This window comes from Poecilia mexicana, unplaced genomic scaffold (assembly GCF_051168715.1).
Source record: "Poecilia mexicana isolate PSO_F unplaced genomic scaffold, ASM5116871v1 scaffold_12, whole genome shotgun sequence".
NCBI lineage: Eukaryota > Metazoa > Chordata > Actinopteri > Cyprinodontiformes > Poeciliidae > Poecilia > Poecilia mexicana.
This window is the reverse complement of record NW_028263381.1, coordinates 21,381,492-21,401,235: the sequence shown is the minus strand read 5'-3', so window position 1 is coordinate 21,401,235 and position 19,744 is coordinate 21,381,492. Positions and strand designations below refer to the sequence as shown.

Sequence of the window (19,744 nt, the reverse complement as noted above, 5' to 3'; positions counted from 1 at the left end):
GTGGGTTTATAAGTGTACATATAAATAATTCAGTAGTTCATATCCAGACTGGATCAATACTGTATGAAAGGATATTAGGCAGCAGCGGTTCTCTGTAAAAATGTGAAAAACAGTCAATAATAACAGATTTTTAACCAAAAATCAAGAATTTCCACAGACAGACCCATTATTACCTGAATGAAATAATCAATGTCAATAAGGCGGCAGCCGCTGAGCCCCGACTGAGGAAGAGGAGGGACGATGATCTGCTCCCTCCACTCGGCGTGTTTTCCGGCCTTCACTCCGGCTCCCTCCACCTCCGCGATGGTCCGCCGGTCGACGACCGGCCGCTTGGTCCAATACGTCACCATCTGCAGGGAGAAACACGGGAAGCTGCATGTAGAGCCCAGCAGAAAACTGACCAGAGCTCCTTATGCAACGATTAATCGTGATTAATCGATAACTGAAATATCTGTCCACTGATTTAGTTATCGATAAATCGTTAACTGGAATATTTAGTGTCATAAAAAGGTTCTTTACTGAAAGAACAACAGATGGAGCAGTAAATCAGCCAAAACTCTACAAAAAAATATAAATATTTTGCATGAAAAAAATATGCATCTTTCCTTCAAACGACCAACTGTTCACCAAAGGAATGCTGTCATTTCATTTAAGGTAATAAAATCCTTCTTTTCTTATTTTAAATTGGAGTTTAATCATTTGCATATTTACATTTTATGTATTTTTAATATAGTATAAATTAAGATTAAGTAGTTAAATAAAAAAAAAACTGAGGAAGATACTAAATTTTTTTAGACAATTAACTGATTAATCGTCAGAATAATTGATTATTTTTTATCAGATGAGGAGATTTGACTGGATAATGATGTGAAATTTAATTAAATGTTCAGATTTGTCCTGGAAGCAAATCAATAAAACCTGCAGATCAAACTTTGTGATTTTGACACAAGTATGAACAGCTTTTATTATTATAGTCGTTTCCAAGGAAATATTAAGAGTTTTTGTGATCTTATCAAGTCAAGGGAGAGTGGAAAAATAAATCCAGATTTTGAGGCCGTACCTGCACCAGGCTGGCCAGGACGTATCCGGTGTCCTTCCCGGACTTGTTGTGGATCTCGGTGGAGAGCCGGATGAGCTGGCCGGGGACGTAGCCCCGCTGGTCGCTGCGGGTCTTCAGCATCAGCGTCCCCGTCTTCACCAGCAGGTAGCTGAACTTCTTCGTCGTCACCGCGCAGCTCTGCTGCTGCGAGGGCCAAATTTGGATTTTTAAAGTGAATAAAAGTGCCCTGATAGGACGCCTGCAGAGGATCTATGTCATGAAAGCTGGACACTCACTTCAATGTCGGGGACCTCGTTGAGGTTGAGCATGTTGAGGACGTAGAAGGGCCGCTGGGCTTTGTAGTCCTTGGAGAAGCGCGGCGTGTCGATGGCGGCTCTCACGCAGTAAGCGATCTTCCCGAACGGTCCTTCGAACGACGTGGGGATGGCGACTAAGAGATCAAACAAAACAAAAAATGAAACGTTCAGGCGTGACTTTCCCAACATAGACAGATTCTAACATCCGTTACCACTCAGGCTGGACGACACGGGATACAAACTCATCACGATATGAAAGTTTCATATCAATAATTATTACTTTTTTAAATATTCAACCTATTTAATGTGTCAGTAGGTTTTAAATATTCAAACATTTAATATCCTGGTTATTTTAAAGCAGTTATGAGGCAAAGTGGTTAGACATGAAACTGCTGCTGCACAAGTTACTCAGCAGGTCGTTGCTAGGCAACCAAAGAGTGAGTGAGTTGCTAGGCAACCAAAGAGCGAGAGAGTTACTTGATTCCACCAACCTAGCATAGCTAGCCATGAGAGGTTGAAAATTACAAGAATAAAACTAAATTCATGAGAATGAATTTAAATTCATATGAGAATGAAGTCATAGTATCGCAAGAACAGAGTAAATATTACGAGAACATAGTCATACAGAATAAAGTCACAAATATGAGAGTCAAGCCATAATATTTCAAGAATAATGTAATATTATAACTTTATTCTTGTCAATTTATTTTTTTATTTTCTTTCTTGCTAATCCTCTATCATTTTATAATACCACAAAATATTGTGATTAAAGTCCACATTGCCCACCATCTAGTATTTGGTCCTGATCTCAGCTAAAAGATGAAACCCAACAGCTGCAGGCGTGTTGGTTTGCCAGCAGGGGGCAGTATGAGTGAACGTTTAACCTTTACATGACGATGTTAATGTGATTTCCTTCAGACTGGGGGCTTCTGAGGAGAGGAGACCAATTACCCAGAGAGTGAAGGATGAAGGGCTAAAAATAAAATGGCCGCCCCCCCACTGAGTTTGAGCCGAATCATGCATGAGAGCAGAAAACACCACGCAGACTCAAGATGGCGCCATCAGCACCGCCATGGCTTCCTGCTTCAATGCCAGCAGCTTTAAACTGACTTCATGAGAAACTTTCAAGTTAAAAAGCAAAAAGGATTTACAAATCCAGATCACAGACGCTCTTAAAGGGCCGGTTCTGCCACAATGTGTTAACAAAACCCATCAGCAAACTGTTAAAATGTTAATTGACCATCTTTTCACATTGATGACATTGTTTTTGTGATTATTTGGAATAAAAATAAATAGTACTCATCTAGTAATATTTGCAATATCTGCGCGGATGTTTGACAGTAAATGTGACTTTTTTAGATCATGGACTTTAATTTGACAATAATTAAACCTGAGGCAGCTGCTTATTACCAGTAATCACTTAAACCTGATGTGTTTCATCATTTTAGCCAAAACGGTCCAGAAATTTGTTGATTTTTTGTTCATTTTCACAAAATTTCACAAAAAACAGGAAGAAACTAATTGATTAAATAAGGGAGTGAATAGATAAAAACTGCTTTTAATTTATTAATAATAATAATAATAATAAAAATTTGTGACCTATTTAAGTTTATTTTAAGTTTGCCAGCTTAGAGTTTAGAGGGCCACATGTAAACACTAGGGCGGGCCGGATTTGGCCCCCGCGCCTCGAGTTTGACGAGTTGAAGCATGCGTTAAACATTAGCTAACTCTGCTGTGACTTGTGTGAGGTCATCAGCTGCTGCTTTGTTTTTGTTTCTGTGACGTCGCTGTTGGTCTGATAACGCTGTGGGAACTGAAAGGTGCGGCTGAGACTCACCTGGAAGGACGAACTGGAAGGGGAATCTGTGCTCGCCTGGAGCCAGGATTCCTGAGAGGGAACAAAGGTCAAAGGTCACCAACCGGAGAGACATAAACGACCAGAGAGGTTAGAGAGAGAGATTGATGAAGAAAAGTACAAACTGAAGGATCGAAAGCAAGGAAGGAAGGAAGGAAGGAAGGAAGGAAGGAAGGAAGGAAGAACATTTAAGCAGTGAGATAAAGGAAAAACGTTAGAGAATATAAAACGTTTTTACTCCCAGATTCAAACTACTACAGGTGAATATGTCCTACAGCTATTCCTCTGTAGTAGTAAACCTCTCCTCCCCTCCCCCACTTATTGCTACAAGCAAAAACTGAAAAGAAATGCCTCCTGCTGCTTCCTTCTTTCTATTCCAGCAGATAATTATAAACTACCTTCACATCTTCTGGACGTTTTAATAATTATTATGTTGTTTATTACCAGTTAATTGATAACATAAGGACCAATAAATAGGCGTGTGTGTGTCGAACACACACACCTTCACCTGACTGGCTGATTAATTCTCCAGAGGAGCTGACGGCCTAATTAAATCCTTGCAGACAGAAACGCCTCGTTAGAGACGGGAGTTTTTCCATTAGTCTGATCTGCATCATGTTTACTGTTAGAGGAAGCAGCGAAGCTTTAAACTAAACGTTTCAGCAAACATGTAAAACCACAGGAAAAGAGGAGAAGAAGAAGAAAGACAAAAAGAAACACAGAAAGACAAAAACATAAAAAGAAAGGAAAGAATAAATAAATAAAGGTAGAGAGAAAGAAATAAAGAAAAACACAAACACAGAAAGAAAGAAACAAGGAAAAAGTCAGAAAAATAAATATTGCATAAATATGTAGCAGGAATATAAATGAACTCAGACAGACTTTGTAAAGGTTTACCGGGGCACTAGCCCAGGGCAACAAGTTTTTGGGGGTTCCAAAAAATGTTTTATCTTTATTTTTTTTTTATTTATAGAGTTTATATTAGAGTCATAAACTCATTTCAAATGTGGCCTTTTGTTTTATTAAAATATTGTTTGATTTTTTTTTAATGGAAACTAAAACCAAATATTTGAAAATTATCTTTTTGGGACTAAAAAAGAATCATCTGCCATAAAGACACCAACCATCAATTAGTACCTGTAAATGTGCAGATGTACCTGTTAGTATTCTGCAATTTGTATGAGTAAATTATTTATTTACTTATTTATTTTCTTTTATTATTTTTTGGGACAGGGCACCAAACTGTCTCCAGCCCAGGGGCCCTTATTCTTCTAAATCCGGCCCTGGATATGAATGCAGCAGGTCTAAAAATAAAGTTTATTCCTACTGATTGGTGGAAAAAAAAAATCTATTCCTGGTTTCCATGAACAGAGAAGAGTGACAGGATGAGGAGCAGACGCCGACGTCTTCCCTCCTCTAACCGTCGAGCGACTGTGGCATTCCACATTATCAGTCACCCAGAGCGCGCTCCTCTGGCCTTTTTTCTGAGACTGTGTGTCCTGATCCTCCTTCACCCTTCCCATGTCACCCTCCGACGCAGAGCTGCCCATTTTTGGGAAAGAATAGAAAACAAAGCAACCGCAAAGATAAAGGGAAGCTCAGAAAGAGGGAGTGTGTGCTTTGAATTATGCATGTCTTCCTCTCTCTGAAGCGCGCTCTCTACCCGAGTCTTGACAAGTTGATTAAGATCCATTGCTGTGAATCAGAGCTATCACATTCGTCTCGTCTTTCATAGAAGTATTTTATGCACTCTAAGCTAAAGTGCCAAAAATAGCCTTCCTACCAGAGGGAGGCCGACTGAAACATTAACAGAAGTGTGTGCTAAAGATCAAAACGTAACAAAAAAGCTGCAGTTTGCTGGGTGTTAGTTATGAGCCGTTTCATTCTGTTGGCTTAAAGAATTAAAAGTAATCTTAGTTTGGACAATCCAGCCAGCTGCTAGTTAAACTGAAAGCCAAAGTAATATCCAAATACTAGCTATTAATAGCAACTCAAGCTAAGATTTAACAAAGTGGAAAGGTACGAGTCAACCTAAAAGTTAATAAACCTAACAGCTATTGAAACTGGGAATCAAGATAGCTATTTAAGCTAGGAGTCAAACTAAAATAAACTCAAGCTAGGAGTCAAGCTAATAGCTAGCCAAGCTAGGAGTCAAAATAAGAACTAGTAAAGCTAGGAGTCAAGCTAATAGCTAGCCAAGCTAGGAGTCAAAATAAGAACTAGTAAAGCTAGGAGTCAAGCTAATAGCTAGCCAAGCTAGGAGTCAAAATAAGAACTAGTAAAGCTAGGAGTTAAGCAAACAGCTACTCAGGCTAGGAGTCAAAATAAGAGCTAGTCAAGCTAGGAGTTAAACTAAAAGCTATTCAGGGTAGGAATAAAGCTAACAGTACTATTTTAACAGCTTCGATCTTTTGCCTTAAAGTTTATCTTTAGGATTTGTTTTTACCAAATGTCAGGCATCAATCAGGGCACATCTTCTATCTTAGGGGCAATAACAATAAGAAAATATTGCTAATAAACGTTACCAAAAATTCTCTATTCTGCAGCTACAAGGTGCTTAGCAGTGCAGGGCTCATATACACCTTTCAGTGTCTTCTAATAGTGGGAGTAAGACTGTTAACCTTTTATACATTATATAATTAGCTATTTGAAAAAAGAAAATAAAACGGCACTAAATTCAACCTGAAGCTCGTCTGTATTTTCAGTAATTACCTTTATCGGCCACAGATAGCATGCTGTTCAGGTAATGCTCCTCCAGACTCCACGAGGAGTCGTTCATTTTGTTGGAGATGCCGCATGAGCCCAGACAGTTCACCTTGATGGCTGCAGAAAGAAAAGGACAGTCACTCAGGTATCGCTACATGTCTGCTCATGTTTACACTGCAAAAAACTACTCATTATTCGTTTTTCAATAAAAGTGTTTGGATATTAAAAGGGAAAAATGTTGTGGAAACCACTGCAGCTTTTCTCACTTGTTGCTTTTGGTTCACACTGGAATATTTCAAATCTAGGCTTGTTGCAATTAATCAATTCTGGCCCACCGTGTCTTTTTATGAGGCCCTTTAAACTCTACATCAATAAACTCTTCCAGTTTTTCACAAATCTGCAAAATTCACACAAAATCAACAAATTTCCACATTTTTTTCTGATTTTACAGCAAATTATCTCAAATTTGGTTAGAAACATTGAATCTGTAACTGATACGGGGAGTGATGAAGAGTCACATTTTACAAACATTTCTAAATATTCACCACAAAATCTGTCATTCTGATTGCATAAAGAAACACTAAATAATCACAAAATCCTGGAGGAACAGCTATTTATTGAAATTTTAACAGTTTAGTTGGTTTTATCACTACATTCTGACACAACAAAACAACAAAATGAAAATGAGTTTGACTCCCCTGCTTCAGACCATAATTCATTAATAATTAATTGTTATAAATAATTTTTTAAAGACTTGTAGAAGCAGGAATCACCAGTTTTCTTCCAGTTTTTGGTAGAAAAGGAGGAAAAGTGAAAAACAATAAGTCAGACTACTGGAAATGATTGATTTCTTTTTAATTAATTATGCGACTAATATATTTATTGATCGTTGTGAAAGGCCTTGCGAAACCAAAGCAACAATAAACCCAACTTTGACTCTACTGACTCATTTTATCCGGTAGTATTTGTCAGTAGCGTCTCCTGTCCAGCAGCAGGAGCCAGAAAACAAACTGAGCGTCAGAAACGCGGCTCAGGCCTGCAGAGGGAACAACTTCCTGTTTGTCCGCCCTGGTCTCTGAGGAAACGATAACTGATAACAGACATACCCGAACTCTAAAGACGCCGGGAGATGGAGCGGGGAGATGGCGCAGACGTTATCTCCTCACAGAGACGCAGACAAACAAAGCAGCAGCTGTTCACCTCATTGTTTCACATTCAGGTCCTTTATTCTCTGTTCCAGGCCAATAACTTACGTATTGGACACATTTTCCACTCTAGTGACGCATTTAACAGAGTTTTTGTGTGGAAATGACTCAAAATTAGCTTTAAGCTCAGTTATAAATTTATCTTTATCATGATTAAAATCAATAAAATTCAGTTTATGGATACAAAAAACTTGTCTTTATCATTCAAATCCCTTTAATTCTCTCTTCCAGCCCACTAGTTTCTGTATTTAATAAACATATTGGATACTTTTTCACTGAAGTAACATGAAAACCAACATTTGGAGTCACTTGCACACAAAACTTCCTTTAAATCCAATTATAAAAGTATCTTTATCATGATTATAGTCTATAAAATTAAATTTTTGGTATAAAAAAATTTGACTTATCATTCAAATCTTTTCATTCTTTGTTGCAGGTTTCGAGTTTCTGTATTTAATATGGAAATGATTTCCATTTGAGTGACATATTAATATTTGGAGTCATTTTTACTCTTTTACTTGAGGAACTTATTTTGAAAAAAATTACCTTTAAGAGTATTTTTACTACGCTGTACTTTTTAGTTGAGTAACTCTATTATGAAGTATTTCTGCTTTTACTTGAGTAAAATTTATGGATTTTCTTCCCACTGAATGAAAAATAAACATGTTTTGACCTAAAATTCACCAGACACAGAGACGCACCTGCAGTTTTTATTAAAGTTTCATAAGTTTTTTATTGAAAGAAACTGATTTGGAAACATTTTATTTTGCCTGATTTTGTTATTGTTTGTTTCTTATATGAATTATTGTCATTTTTGTCCTTAAAATACCAAAATTTTCCACTAAACTTTATATTTTGATCAGTCTGATGATGTAATTTTTGAATATTAAATGATTGATAACCGGATCAGTTACTCAGTACTTGACGTTTTGCTCTTACTTGAGTACAGTTGTGGTCACTCTTCCCTCATCTGATTATTGGCCATAAAATCCACGTTTTGTTATGAAACCTCCCAGCTAAGCGTCTTTGTCAGCTTTATCTTCTAATCAGACGTTAATAAGTGTTTGAACTGGAGGAATGTCCTGAAAGCTCGCTGCAGGCTGCGATCTAAAAGCGACGGTGTCCGTCACGCCCATGCAGGTTTCTGTTCTGCCTTCACTCAGCTCGCCCAGTCACACCCAAAACGGCAGATGGCTCAGCCGTTGGCACCGGCAGGCTGCTGGCACCGTCTGCGGCCGCAAGAAGGACGGAGGCCTGGCGAGAGCAAAACCGCTAGATAACGTCTGAAGCCGACGGCAGGGACGAACGGGGAAGCAGTCAGATGCTGTTTGCAGCCGTCAGCAGAGGGAAGAGAAGAGCTCAGGCCGTGAAAAGGTCACGGCGGGGTCATCTGGTAAAATCCCAGCTGCAGCAGCAGGAAGAACAGCTGCAGCAGCTGGATGTGGAAACACAAACACTAAAACCAAAACGAATAAACAACAGTGGATGATGTTATAAACACGATTTGAGGTAACAATAAGAACTGGGTGTCCAAAGGGAGGCTGGGGGGCCATTTGTGGCCACTGGAGTGATTCTGTGCGGCCGGTAGATGCAGACGGACACTTTTAATTTGTAATAATGGGAAAATTATTACAGATAGAATTTTCTTACAATGGAAAATGTAAAGTGATATTTCTTCTTCTGAGCTAGTATGAGAGTATAAAATGTTTCATTAATAGCAGGCTAGCTGGTCATGCACCATTGTGTCCAGACATAAAAACATCTCAGCAGAGATCTAAGTTAAAGTAATAAAACTGAAACTTAGTTATCGTAGCATCTCTCCTTCCCAGCAGCAACAATCAATCACATGATGAGTGAAGTTGTCAGTTAAAGAAACCGCCGCTGAGATAAACTATTAATTTCACATTCCGAACTCCACTTCCTCTGTAAACATCACTTCCTGTTTTAACCGAATGCCTGAATGTCACGGCCACATAAGTTCACCACTAAAATACCCTAAGATACACTAAAATCGGTTTTATTCTTTTAACCAAACTGAGTTACTGTGAAACCGTTACAGGAACAGGTTTTTAGAACATGTTCACCTAAAAGTGTGAATATTTTACAAATAAAATGGTAAAATTCAATCCGAGTTGTGCCATTCTGGTTCCTCTTTTTGTTGAGGTTGACTGGTTTTACTTCCAGTGTTTGTTATCATTCCCCTTTTAAACAACAATAACTAGATTATGGAACTACTTCCTTCACCACAAAAAGCCAAATTCACACATTTGACTTTGAACAGCAGCAGTTTGTTAAAATAAAAAAAATTAAAGTTGTTCTCATTGAAAGGAAGTCAGCACAAACATCCTGTGTGGAGATCTGGGGCGAAATGTCGAAGAAACAAAAGGAAACCACAACGCACTGTGCAACCGCTCTCACTGCCACTTGATGCCTCAGTTTACTGAAAACAGACCAAAAAACAGCAGCGGCTCTGAAACCAGACCAAATTATAACAGACCAGATTATAACAGACCGGTCCAAATATACAAACAAAAAACATGAGGAAGGAGAAGTTCAACAGAGTTTATGAGGTTTCCTTGAAGACATGAGATGGGTTTTCTACCTAGATAACATTTTTAGCACAACAGTGATTAATTATTGTTTTTAAAGGTGGGAAAGACCCTTAAAATAATGTTGGTCGGTTGGTTGGATGGATGGATGGATGGATGGATGGATGGATGGATGGATGGATGGATGGATGGATGGATGGATGGATGGATGGATGGATGGGTGGATGGATGGATGGTTGGTTGGATGGTTGGATGGATCGTTGGTTGGTTGGTTGGATGGATGGTGGATGGATGGATCGTTGGTTGGATGGATGGATGGATCGTTGGTTGGATGGATGGATGGATCGTTGGTTGGTTGGATGGATGGATGGATGGATGGATCGTTGGATGGTTGGATGGATGGTTGGCTGGTTGGATGGTGGTTGGATGGATGGATGGTTGGTTGGTTGGATGGTTGGTTGGATGGATCGTTGGATGGATGGATGGTTGGCTGGATGGATGGTGGTTGGATGGTTGGATGGATGGATGGTTGGCTGGATGGATGGTGGTTGGATGGTTGGATGGATGGATGGTTGGATGGATGGATAGTTGGTTGGATGGATGGATGGATGGATGGATCGTTGGTTGGTTGGATGGATGGATGGTTGGTTGGTTGGATGGTTGGTTGGATGGATCGTTGGATGGATGGATGGATGGATGGTTGGCTGGATGGATGGTGGTTGGATGGTTGGATGGATGGTTGGTTGGATGGATCGTTGGATGGATGGTTGGATGGATGGTTGGATGGATGGTTGGTTGGATGGATGGATGGATGGATGGATGGATGGATGGATGGATCATTGGTTGGATGGATCATTGGTTGGATGGATGGGACTACTCTGTGGGTGGTCGTCTTGTGATCAGCAGGTTGCAGGTTCGATTCCAGCTTCCTCCTGCCACGTGTCGATTTAACCCCAAATTGCCCACTGAGCTGCGTATCGGTGTGTAAATATGGGTGAATATTTAGTGTAAAGCGCTCTGAGTGGTCAAAATGACTGGAAAAGCAATATCTTTATATGGTCAGTCCATTTACCATGGTTGGATGTTATTGGTTTAAAACGGACCAGCACCATTTAGACCATCAGCAGGACATAAAGCCTGTAAATCAGATCTACTTCTCTCTCCATCCCATCCAGATCTAAAATTCTTCTCTTATTAGTGAAATAAGGCTGTAAACATGGCAGCAGCCTCCCAGATCCCAAACGTTTCTTGATCTGAACGTCCCGGTCTGTGCGCCTGGTTCTCCTCCCTGCAGCTTATCTGCAGTCCGTCCTGCTGCTCTGCCCACATCAGACAGGCAGCGCCAGCGGGAAGCTAGCAGGGCGTGCAGCCGGCCCGGTTTATCTCAGCCCTGGACTCAGTCCAGGTCTGAGTCCAACCACAACGTCAAATCTCTGGCTTTTATCACATCAATGAGCGCCGACCTGATAGCAGCTAGCTACTTTATAAACCCATTACTCCTCATAACGCGCTCTGAGGAGGATTCTCCATTTATACGGTCAGTTCCTCCTGATGATCGGAGCAGAAGTCACAGACTGGGAGTTTATGAAGAGTTACGCATTTTGTTCACAAAAATATCAGAATTACAGCAAAACGTCACGAAACACAGAACTGAGTGCTCTAACGTAGAATCAGAACTTTACAGATTACAGCTGAGTGGGTTAAAAAGAGATTATTCTCCTTTTATATTTATAGGATGGACGGATGGATGGATGGACGGACGGACGGACGGACGGACGGACGGACGGACGGACGGACGGACGGACGGACGGATGGATGAGTGGATGGATGGATGGATGGATGGATGGATGGATGAGTGGATGGATGGATGAGTGGATGGATGGATGGATGGATGGATGGATGGATGGATGAGTGGATGGATGGATGGATGGATGGATGGATGAGTGGATGGATGGATGGATGGATGAGTGGATGGATGGATGGATGGATGGATGTATGGATGGACGGATGGATGGATGGATGATGGATGGATGGATGAGTGGATGGATGGATGAGTGGATGGATGGATGGATGAGTGGATGGATGGATGGATGGATGGATGAGTGGATGGATGGATGGATGGATGGATGGATGGATGGATGGATGGATGAGTGGATGGATGGATGAGTGGATGGATGAGTGGATGGATGGATGAGTGGATGGATGGATGGATGGATGGATGGATGGATGGATGAGTGGATGGATGGATGGATGGATGGATGAGTGGATGGATGGATGGATGGATGGATGAGTGGATGGATGGATGGATGGATGGATGGATGAGTGGATGGATGGATGGATGAGTGGATGGATGGATGGATGGATGGATGGATGAGTGGATGGATGGATGGATGGATGGATGAGTGGATGGATGGATGGATGGATGGATGGATGAGTGGATGGATGGACAGATGGATGGATGGATGAGTGGATGGATGGATGAGTGGATGGATGGATGGATGAGTGGATGGATGGATGGATGGATGGATGAGTGGATGGATGGATGGATGGATGGATGGATGAGTGGATGGATGGACGGATGGATGGATGGATGAGTGGATGGATGGATGAGTGGATGGATGGATGGATGGATGGATGGATGGATGGATGACTGGATGGATGAGTGGATGGATGGATGAGTGGATGGATGGATGAGTGGATGGATGGATGGATGGATGGATGGATGGACGGATGGATGGATGGATGGATGGACGGATGGATGGATGGACGGACGGACGGATGGATGGACGGATGGATGGATGGATGAGTGGATGGATGGACAGATGGATGGATGGATGAGTGGATGGATGGATGAGTGGATGGATGGATGGATGAGTGGATGGATGGATGGATGGATGGATGAGTGGATGGATGGATGGATGGATGGATGGATGAGTGGATGGATGGACGGATGGATGGATGGATGAGTGGATGGATGGATGAGTGGATGGATGGATGGATGGATGGATGGATGGATGGATGGATGAGTGGATGGATGAGTGGATGGATGGATGGATGGATGGATGGATGGATGGATGGATGGATGGATGGATGAGTGGATGGATGAGTGGATGGATGGATGGACGGATGGATGGATGGATGGATGGACGGACGGATGGATGGATGGATGGATGGATGGACGGATGGATGGATTAGGCTTTTAATTAAACGTTTGACTTTATTACAAAACTGCCGTCTGAATATCAGGAACTTTCCAAACCTGGAAAACATCCGATCCAAATTCAGGCATTTTCAAGAATTTCAAGCAGCCGGACAAACGTTAGGAGGAAAATAAGTTTCCACAGGAATATTTCTTTTAGCAACAAATTACACAAATTTCCCAGAGGGCGAGTCAGAAAACGCCGAGTCGACAGAATCGTGTTTCAGCTTTGTACTGGGAAAAATGTGGCCCGTTTCTGGGGAACGTAAACAGAAACCAGGTGGGTGCTGGTACTTCCTTATTTACGCTCATCAAACCGAGCGGCAAAAGGAAACCTGGGCGAGTTTGTTTGATCCGAAGCAAGAGAGATCTCAGCTCCTCAGACAAAACAGGAATAAGACGAGGAGGCGACACTTTCATCACAATGAGTCAAAAACAACTAAACATTCATTTTATGTTTAAAGGCGTTTTGTGGCTGCAGAAAAATTATAATATTCAGTTTATGAAGAGTGAAAGCGTCACAATGTAAACATTCACAATCAGAAAATAAAAAGTCTGCCTTCGTTGTTAGACTCGTCTTGCCTGCAGAGATCAGGACATAACCTGCAGTTGGACGGGTCCAAAGTCCTGCTGAACCATCAGAACCTCATCAGTGGAGGGAATGCTCCAACACAGCTCACCGCTGACTGCAGCACGGAGGTGGAAGCGTCATGTATCATGGCTTTGCTGCAGTGAAAGCTGATCAGCAAAAGGGCCTAGTCAAAGCCCAGAGCTTGATCTCACTGAGATGCTGTGATGACATCTCAAAGTGAAAGGAAAAAACTGGCATCACAAACTGATAGGTGGCAACAATCAATGCTGACCTGTATTCTGTCACAAAACAGTTTTACCAAATCTGTAAAAAAATCTACACATTTTTAATAAAAGTTACATCCTGCAGCTTTATCAAGACTGTTTCCTAACTGGATATTTTGCTAAATCATTTTATCTTGCAGGGAAATATGAGCTGTTACAGGAATGCAGTAACTTTGTCCCTCATTGAGGAAACACCTTTTTGTTGCTTCCTTCACTTTAATCAGCAAAACAATGACAGCGCTGGAGAAATGGGGAATTTTGTTCTGACTGAGTCACAGCTCGTCCTGTTTCCAGCCCAAACGTGACACGGACATCGACTTTCTAAAACCGAATCAAAGTTTGTGATTTGCTACTAGATTGTAAACAAATTCCCCATTTGAGAAAAGGAGGGACAAAAGTTGTGTGAATAAATGAGAAATTTAGCATTTAGCATCCACTCTGTGTGATTCAAGGACTGTAAAGTGGCTAGTTTGGGATTAGCAATCTGGCTTTTGGGATCATATGTTAAGAGCAATCAGCTTGGGACTGAAAGCATCAGATTTGTTATTTCTAGTTTGGTGGTCAGTTACCATCCGATCTCGTCTCCCTCAGAAAGGTCTAAAAGTCGACCGCTGTCCTCTTCTGAGAGGTTTGACTCACAGATCGTCCTTCCAGCTAATTTTGCAGCCAACTATATTCACCCCACTGTTACCAACTCAGCAACTTTATTGCTATATTTAGCAACATTTCAGATTAAAATAAATTGGAATCGGCAGTTCAGCTTTTTTACAGATTGGTAATTGGCAGTTGGTCAGAAAACTGCAATCGGTGCGCCTCTATTTTTAATATTGTAAACACCAGTAGTTTAGCTAACTGCTTTCCTAGAGATTCACCAGAAATGATCTTAGGAATGTCACAGTAAGCAATAAATCATTTAATCACACGATAAATTACAAGCTGAATAATTTCCATGTGGATGATTTCTGTTTCTACCGGAAACCGGCCGTCAGTTTGGTGCTTTGGTCTCAACTAGCCCTTTTTTTAAAAATGACAATTTCATTTACAGACTTTATGATTTATTAGTTTTTTCTGTTATTTTGAATATTTAAAATGTCTTAATTTAAATGTTCATCAGAATTTAAAGTTTATTAATCACTGAGGATGTGTTTTTACATTATTATGTCCGTTATATTACTTAAATAGTCTCAATGTGACAATATTATCATTTATCGCAGTAACTCCTGGGACAATTTATCATCCATCTAAAACGTTATCGTGACAGGCCTTCATTTATTCTCTCTTCTTGTTAAATTTTAGAGCATATCTGCATTATTTTTAATTTCTATTCCAGGGTCTCCCTGCATCATAAGCCTGGCAGGCCACCAGGCTTCACTTGTGCCCCCACCAGGCTTACCATTGTTCATTGATTTTATTTTTTTTTTAATTATTGCCTTTTTAAGATGTTTTTTAGGTATTAATCTTCTGGTCTTCCAAAAATGCATAACTATCGAGCAATATTTTAAAATTTTCTGTCAACTTTAAACATTTTTCTATTCAAAAACATGGCGGCCAGCTGGATGACTGCCCTATCGCCCTGAGCTCTGGGGATTCCTAGATAAAATGGAATAACTGCACTAAAGCTTCCCATAAAGAGACATAAAGGTGACATCTTTCTGCATCCCTGTAACCTGAAGCCACTTTTACTACCTTCATTAAACCTTAAAGCACTTCAACACATCAGTCCTTCTCACTTTCCCAGCACCTAATGCCTCTCAGAGATGCGTCAAGCAGAGCCACCTGATCTCATGATCCATAACCTCTAACTGTAAGGGAATCCCTCGCAGGCGAACAGAGGCTCGTCTGTTCGCCCTCCGTTACCTCAGAAACGCTGCACTGAAAGCTGCTGCAAAGGGGCGAGAGGACGACTCGCGCAGCTGACTGATGGGTTTATGAATGTTTGTGTCTGGGTGAGTCTGCTGCATGTAGGACGCATCAATCGTTGGGTGTGTTTCCATGCAAGAGGCTTATCCCTGCAGAATTTACATCATGAAACCAGTAAACGTTTAACCCGCTGCAACGGTACCAAGGATCAGAGTGAGTTTAAATTGTGTTTACCTGGAGGAAAAGGATGGTTGTAACATCAAGTTTCAAGGGAAAAACGCTTCTTGTAACAACTTTAACGTCACATAACGCTTCCTGTTTTTAAAAAAAGCTGAAACAAGATGAAAATTAAAGACATTTCTCCTATTCAGCACCTTTTGATATCCAATTATTAATCTAAAAAATAACCATCTGATCAGCGCTACGATGTGTTGACGCTAAGTGAAGCAGAAACGTTTCTTAGCTGCAGCTTCACTGCAAGACGAATTAAATGTTATTTTCTTCCATTTCCAGTGTAAAATTACAATTTAAACTTATTGAGAATGAGTCCATTAAATAATATTATCATTTATCGTATAATTTCTGGCACAATCTAGAAAATTTGGCCGAGAGAATCCGTATATTGTTAACGATTGATTCTGTGTGAAATCTTGTGCCAAGCAAAGATTAATCCAACGGCGCCGCAGCAAAAACATTATGAATTAAGAAACGCTGCAGCCAGATTTAATCCTGATTATATCTGTGTCAGCAGGGACCTACATTCAGCAGCGGCTGCTGCCGCTTTGTTATTACTGGATGCCAGAACAGAGCAGCAGCAGCTGATAACAGCATGCCAGCAGATCATCAGTCGCCTCGTCTTTCAACAGGTTTCCTATTTTAATTCTTACACCTCCTGGGCCGACCTGCAGGGGTTCGCAGTCTGTTGCTGCTGCAGGACAGGAAGTGGAAATGTCAGCAAGGATGCTGGGTAGTAACTGGTTACAGTTACTTCAGTAACTTTTTGGAAAAAATGAAATATTTCTATTCTCACTTGAGTAAAATGTCTGGATTTTCTCCCCACTGAATGAAAAACAAACATGTTTTAACCAAAAATCCACCATAAACAGACAAACCTGCAGGTTTGTTAAAGTTTTAAAAGTTGTTTTATTGATTGGAAACTGATTTGGGAAATTTTTTATTTTGCCTAATTTTTTTACCTATATGAATTATGGTCATCATAAAATGCCTAAATTTCCACTTAACTTTATAATTTGGTCGTCTGATGATGTAATTTCTAAATATTTCTGATAATTTGATCAGTTACTCAGGACCTGAGTTACTTTTTACCAAACACTGTTTTAATTTCTTGGACTTTTACAGTTTTTGGGTTCTCTGCCTGCCTCCAGCAGAAAAATCTTCTGACGTCGGAGCTGAAGAACCAGCTGTGGTGTCAGACAGCGCCTCGCCTGTGGAGGTCAGAGGTCAGGCTTAATTAAAACGGCTCTATCTGCAGGGAGGAGGAGTGGCAGCAGCTGGTGCTGCATAATGAAGCACATGTGGATTGATGCTCCCCGCCCACCGAGAGCGGAGTTGCTCTGAGCCACTGTGTAATCAAATCCCACATTCCTGAGTCAGGACAGAGCCGCCGAGTCGCAGGGATCCAAAATTCAGAGGCAGAGCCTCGTTTAAAGGGCCAGAGTTACGTAAAATCAGCATTTTTCAGCTTTTTATAAAGTTTTTCATCATCAAAAACAAAAATGGAGGTTGCTCCAAGTCTTTCATTAATGTTTGAGAAATCCTTTAATATCCATGGCAACCATTCAGCTGTGCAAAACGCCTGGATGGCCCTAGCCCCGCCTTCCAGGACGAAGCTCCTCCCCGCTCAGCTCCTGCAGACTAGCCAGCAGCAATCAGCTGACGTCGTTATAGGAGCTACTTCTCAGTTTAACGCTGGTAAAAACGCCTTTAAAGGGTTAATAGAGCCGCCATGTTGAGAGGACTTCCTGTAGGCGGAGCTTCAGAAAGAAAAATACAAAAAATACATCATCATCGGTCAAAGAAAACTCAGCTTTCCATTAATTTCCTGGAGACAGCACGTTTTAGACATTGCCTCTTTAGCAACTGATATTTAAATTAAATTCTTAATTTAATCCTTAAATTAAACATTTTAATATCTAATTAAATACTTAAAATAAATATCAAAATTTAATTATTTAATTTAAAATTTTAACTTAATATTTAACTTAAGAGTTAAATTAAATATTAAAATAATCTAAATTTATTTTAACGTTTAATAATTTAAACGTTAAATTGAATTTTGGTTTCACCAGCTGTAGGCCAGGCTCATCGAAATGAACAGAAGTAAACTTATTAGTGACACATTTCGCTGTCTGAATGAATGAACTGTGATATCTCTGCACCAGCCAATCCTTCATTTCAGGGCAGCGTAACCTTCAGAGCAGTGACATCATCTTTTATAACTCATGATTGTTACTCACACACTTTTCCAGCCAGAGCCTGATAACGATTCCCGTCCATCATTTCGGTTATGGGACACCTGACTAAACCTGACTAACGAGGAGTTAAAGACCCAAAGGTGGTTCAATCTGTGATGTTGTTTTCATTCACAATTCAACATCAGGTCTGGATTTGATTAATATCTGGCTCTGGGGTGTTCAACATGCGGCTCGGGGGCCATTTGTGGCACTTGGACTGATTTTGTGACTGATTTGCATTTCAAAAGTTTGATTTTTTTTTTTCAGAAAGTTTCACTGATTAATCTCAAAATTTCTATTTTTTTCTTCTAGGGAATTTTCAACTTTTGAAATTCAGAAGAATTTGTTTAAAATTTTTTACATTTTTTTTCTAGAAAAATTTAGATTCATCTCAAAATTTCTGAATTTCCTTTTGAAACTCAAAAAAATTACAAAGGACTAAAGTTTTTTAAAATATTTTTCTAGAACATTTCAAACACTAATCTGAAAACTTCTTAAATTCTTTCAAGCAAATTTTCAAACTCAAAAATTTCCCTGTGTTTTTCCATGAATGTACTTTTTTTTAATCTGCAATGACCCATCATAAAAATCCCTTTCAAGTTTGGAATTACAATAAATATCCATTTTAAAAAGAAAATCAAAATAAACTTTATGTGCTTGATTTTGGATTACTGGGTTTGTTTTGAGCCACGTGACCAAAAGTTTTCCCCCTCTGATCAGGCTGCATGTAACCGACCCGACTCACTAAAAGCTGCAGGATGAAAACGTTTCAGTTTCTCTCCACAGTTTTCATGAAAGCAGACATGCCTGAGCAAACGCTGCTCTGCTTTCAGATCCTGTGCTTTTCGGTCGGGCCGTCATGTGACTCAGGGACCCGCAGACGCTGGTTTCAGTGAGGTTGAATCACGCCAGACAAAAAAAAACAAAAAAAGAGAAGCACGGCGCTGTGGCGGCGAACACCAACGAGTCAAAGTCGCAGCATTTTGGAAACTTAAACCCCAAAAAACAAAACAAAGTCAGTGTGACTCAAAACTCCACTTGGAAAATATGATCCTCACATGTTGGGCAACCTTTGCTGCTATATGGAGGACAATAAGATCAACTGGACTGAATCTTTGCTTTCACAAAGCTCAGGGCGACAGTGGAGAGAACTGTTGAAAAGGAGCCATGCCTCCTGGTTTTAAAAACCAGAGCTGCACCGATGGCACGTATCTGGCTGATCACCGATATTTAAAAAGATCAATCTGCCCATACCGATTTATCTTTGGCCTGAAAAGTGGCTGAACATTCAGGCTGTTGTAAACGATTATTTTAGTAATTGGGTATTGATTATTCTGACGATTGATCGAGAAATCGTACAAAAAAAGGTCCTGTTCTGTTGTAGCTACTTAAGCTAGTAAAAGAAACACATGAAAGAGAAAATACTAGAAAAGGCTGGGAGGGGAAGAGTTCACTCACATTAAATCAACTATATGTATCACAATAGACACGTGATCAATAGATAATACGCCTGACAGAATATCGACCGAACTTCAAGCCAGAACCGCACAGCATTCTGGGAAATGTAGGCAGAGAAAAAGCTTTAGCCGCTCAATCCAACACCCGCTAAGCTAGGTTGGTGGAATCAACCAACTCTCTCACTCTTTGGTTACCTAGCAACTAACTCACTCTTTGGTTGCCTAGCA

General features: G+C 40.4%; 1 protein-coding gene across 1 annotated transcript in view; it reads right to left on the bottom strand.

The window, feature by feature from the left end:
• Positions 1-19,744, bottom strand: part of arrdc1b (arrestin domain containing 1b) — a 31,863-nt gene that overhangs the window by 6,238 nt on the left and 5,881 nt on the right. Inside the window, exons 2-6 of the mRNA XM_014971402.2 lie at positions 5,924-6,034; positions 3,194-3,244; positions 1,336-1,490; positions 1,061-1,243; positions 174-350 (exon numbers count right to left, since the gene is read on the bottom strand). Of these exons, the coding sequence (XP_014826888.2) occupies positions 174-350; positions 1,061-1,243; positions 1,336-1,490; positions 3,194-3,244; positions 5,924-6,034 (677 nt within the window). The remainder of the gene's footprint in view (positions 1-173; positions 351-1,060; positions 1,244-1,335; positions 1,491-3,193; positions 3,245-5,923; positions 6,035-19,744) is intronic.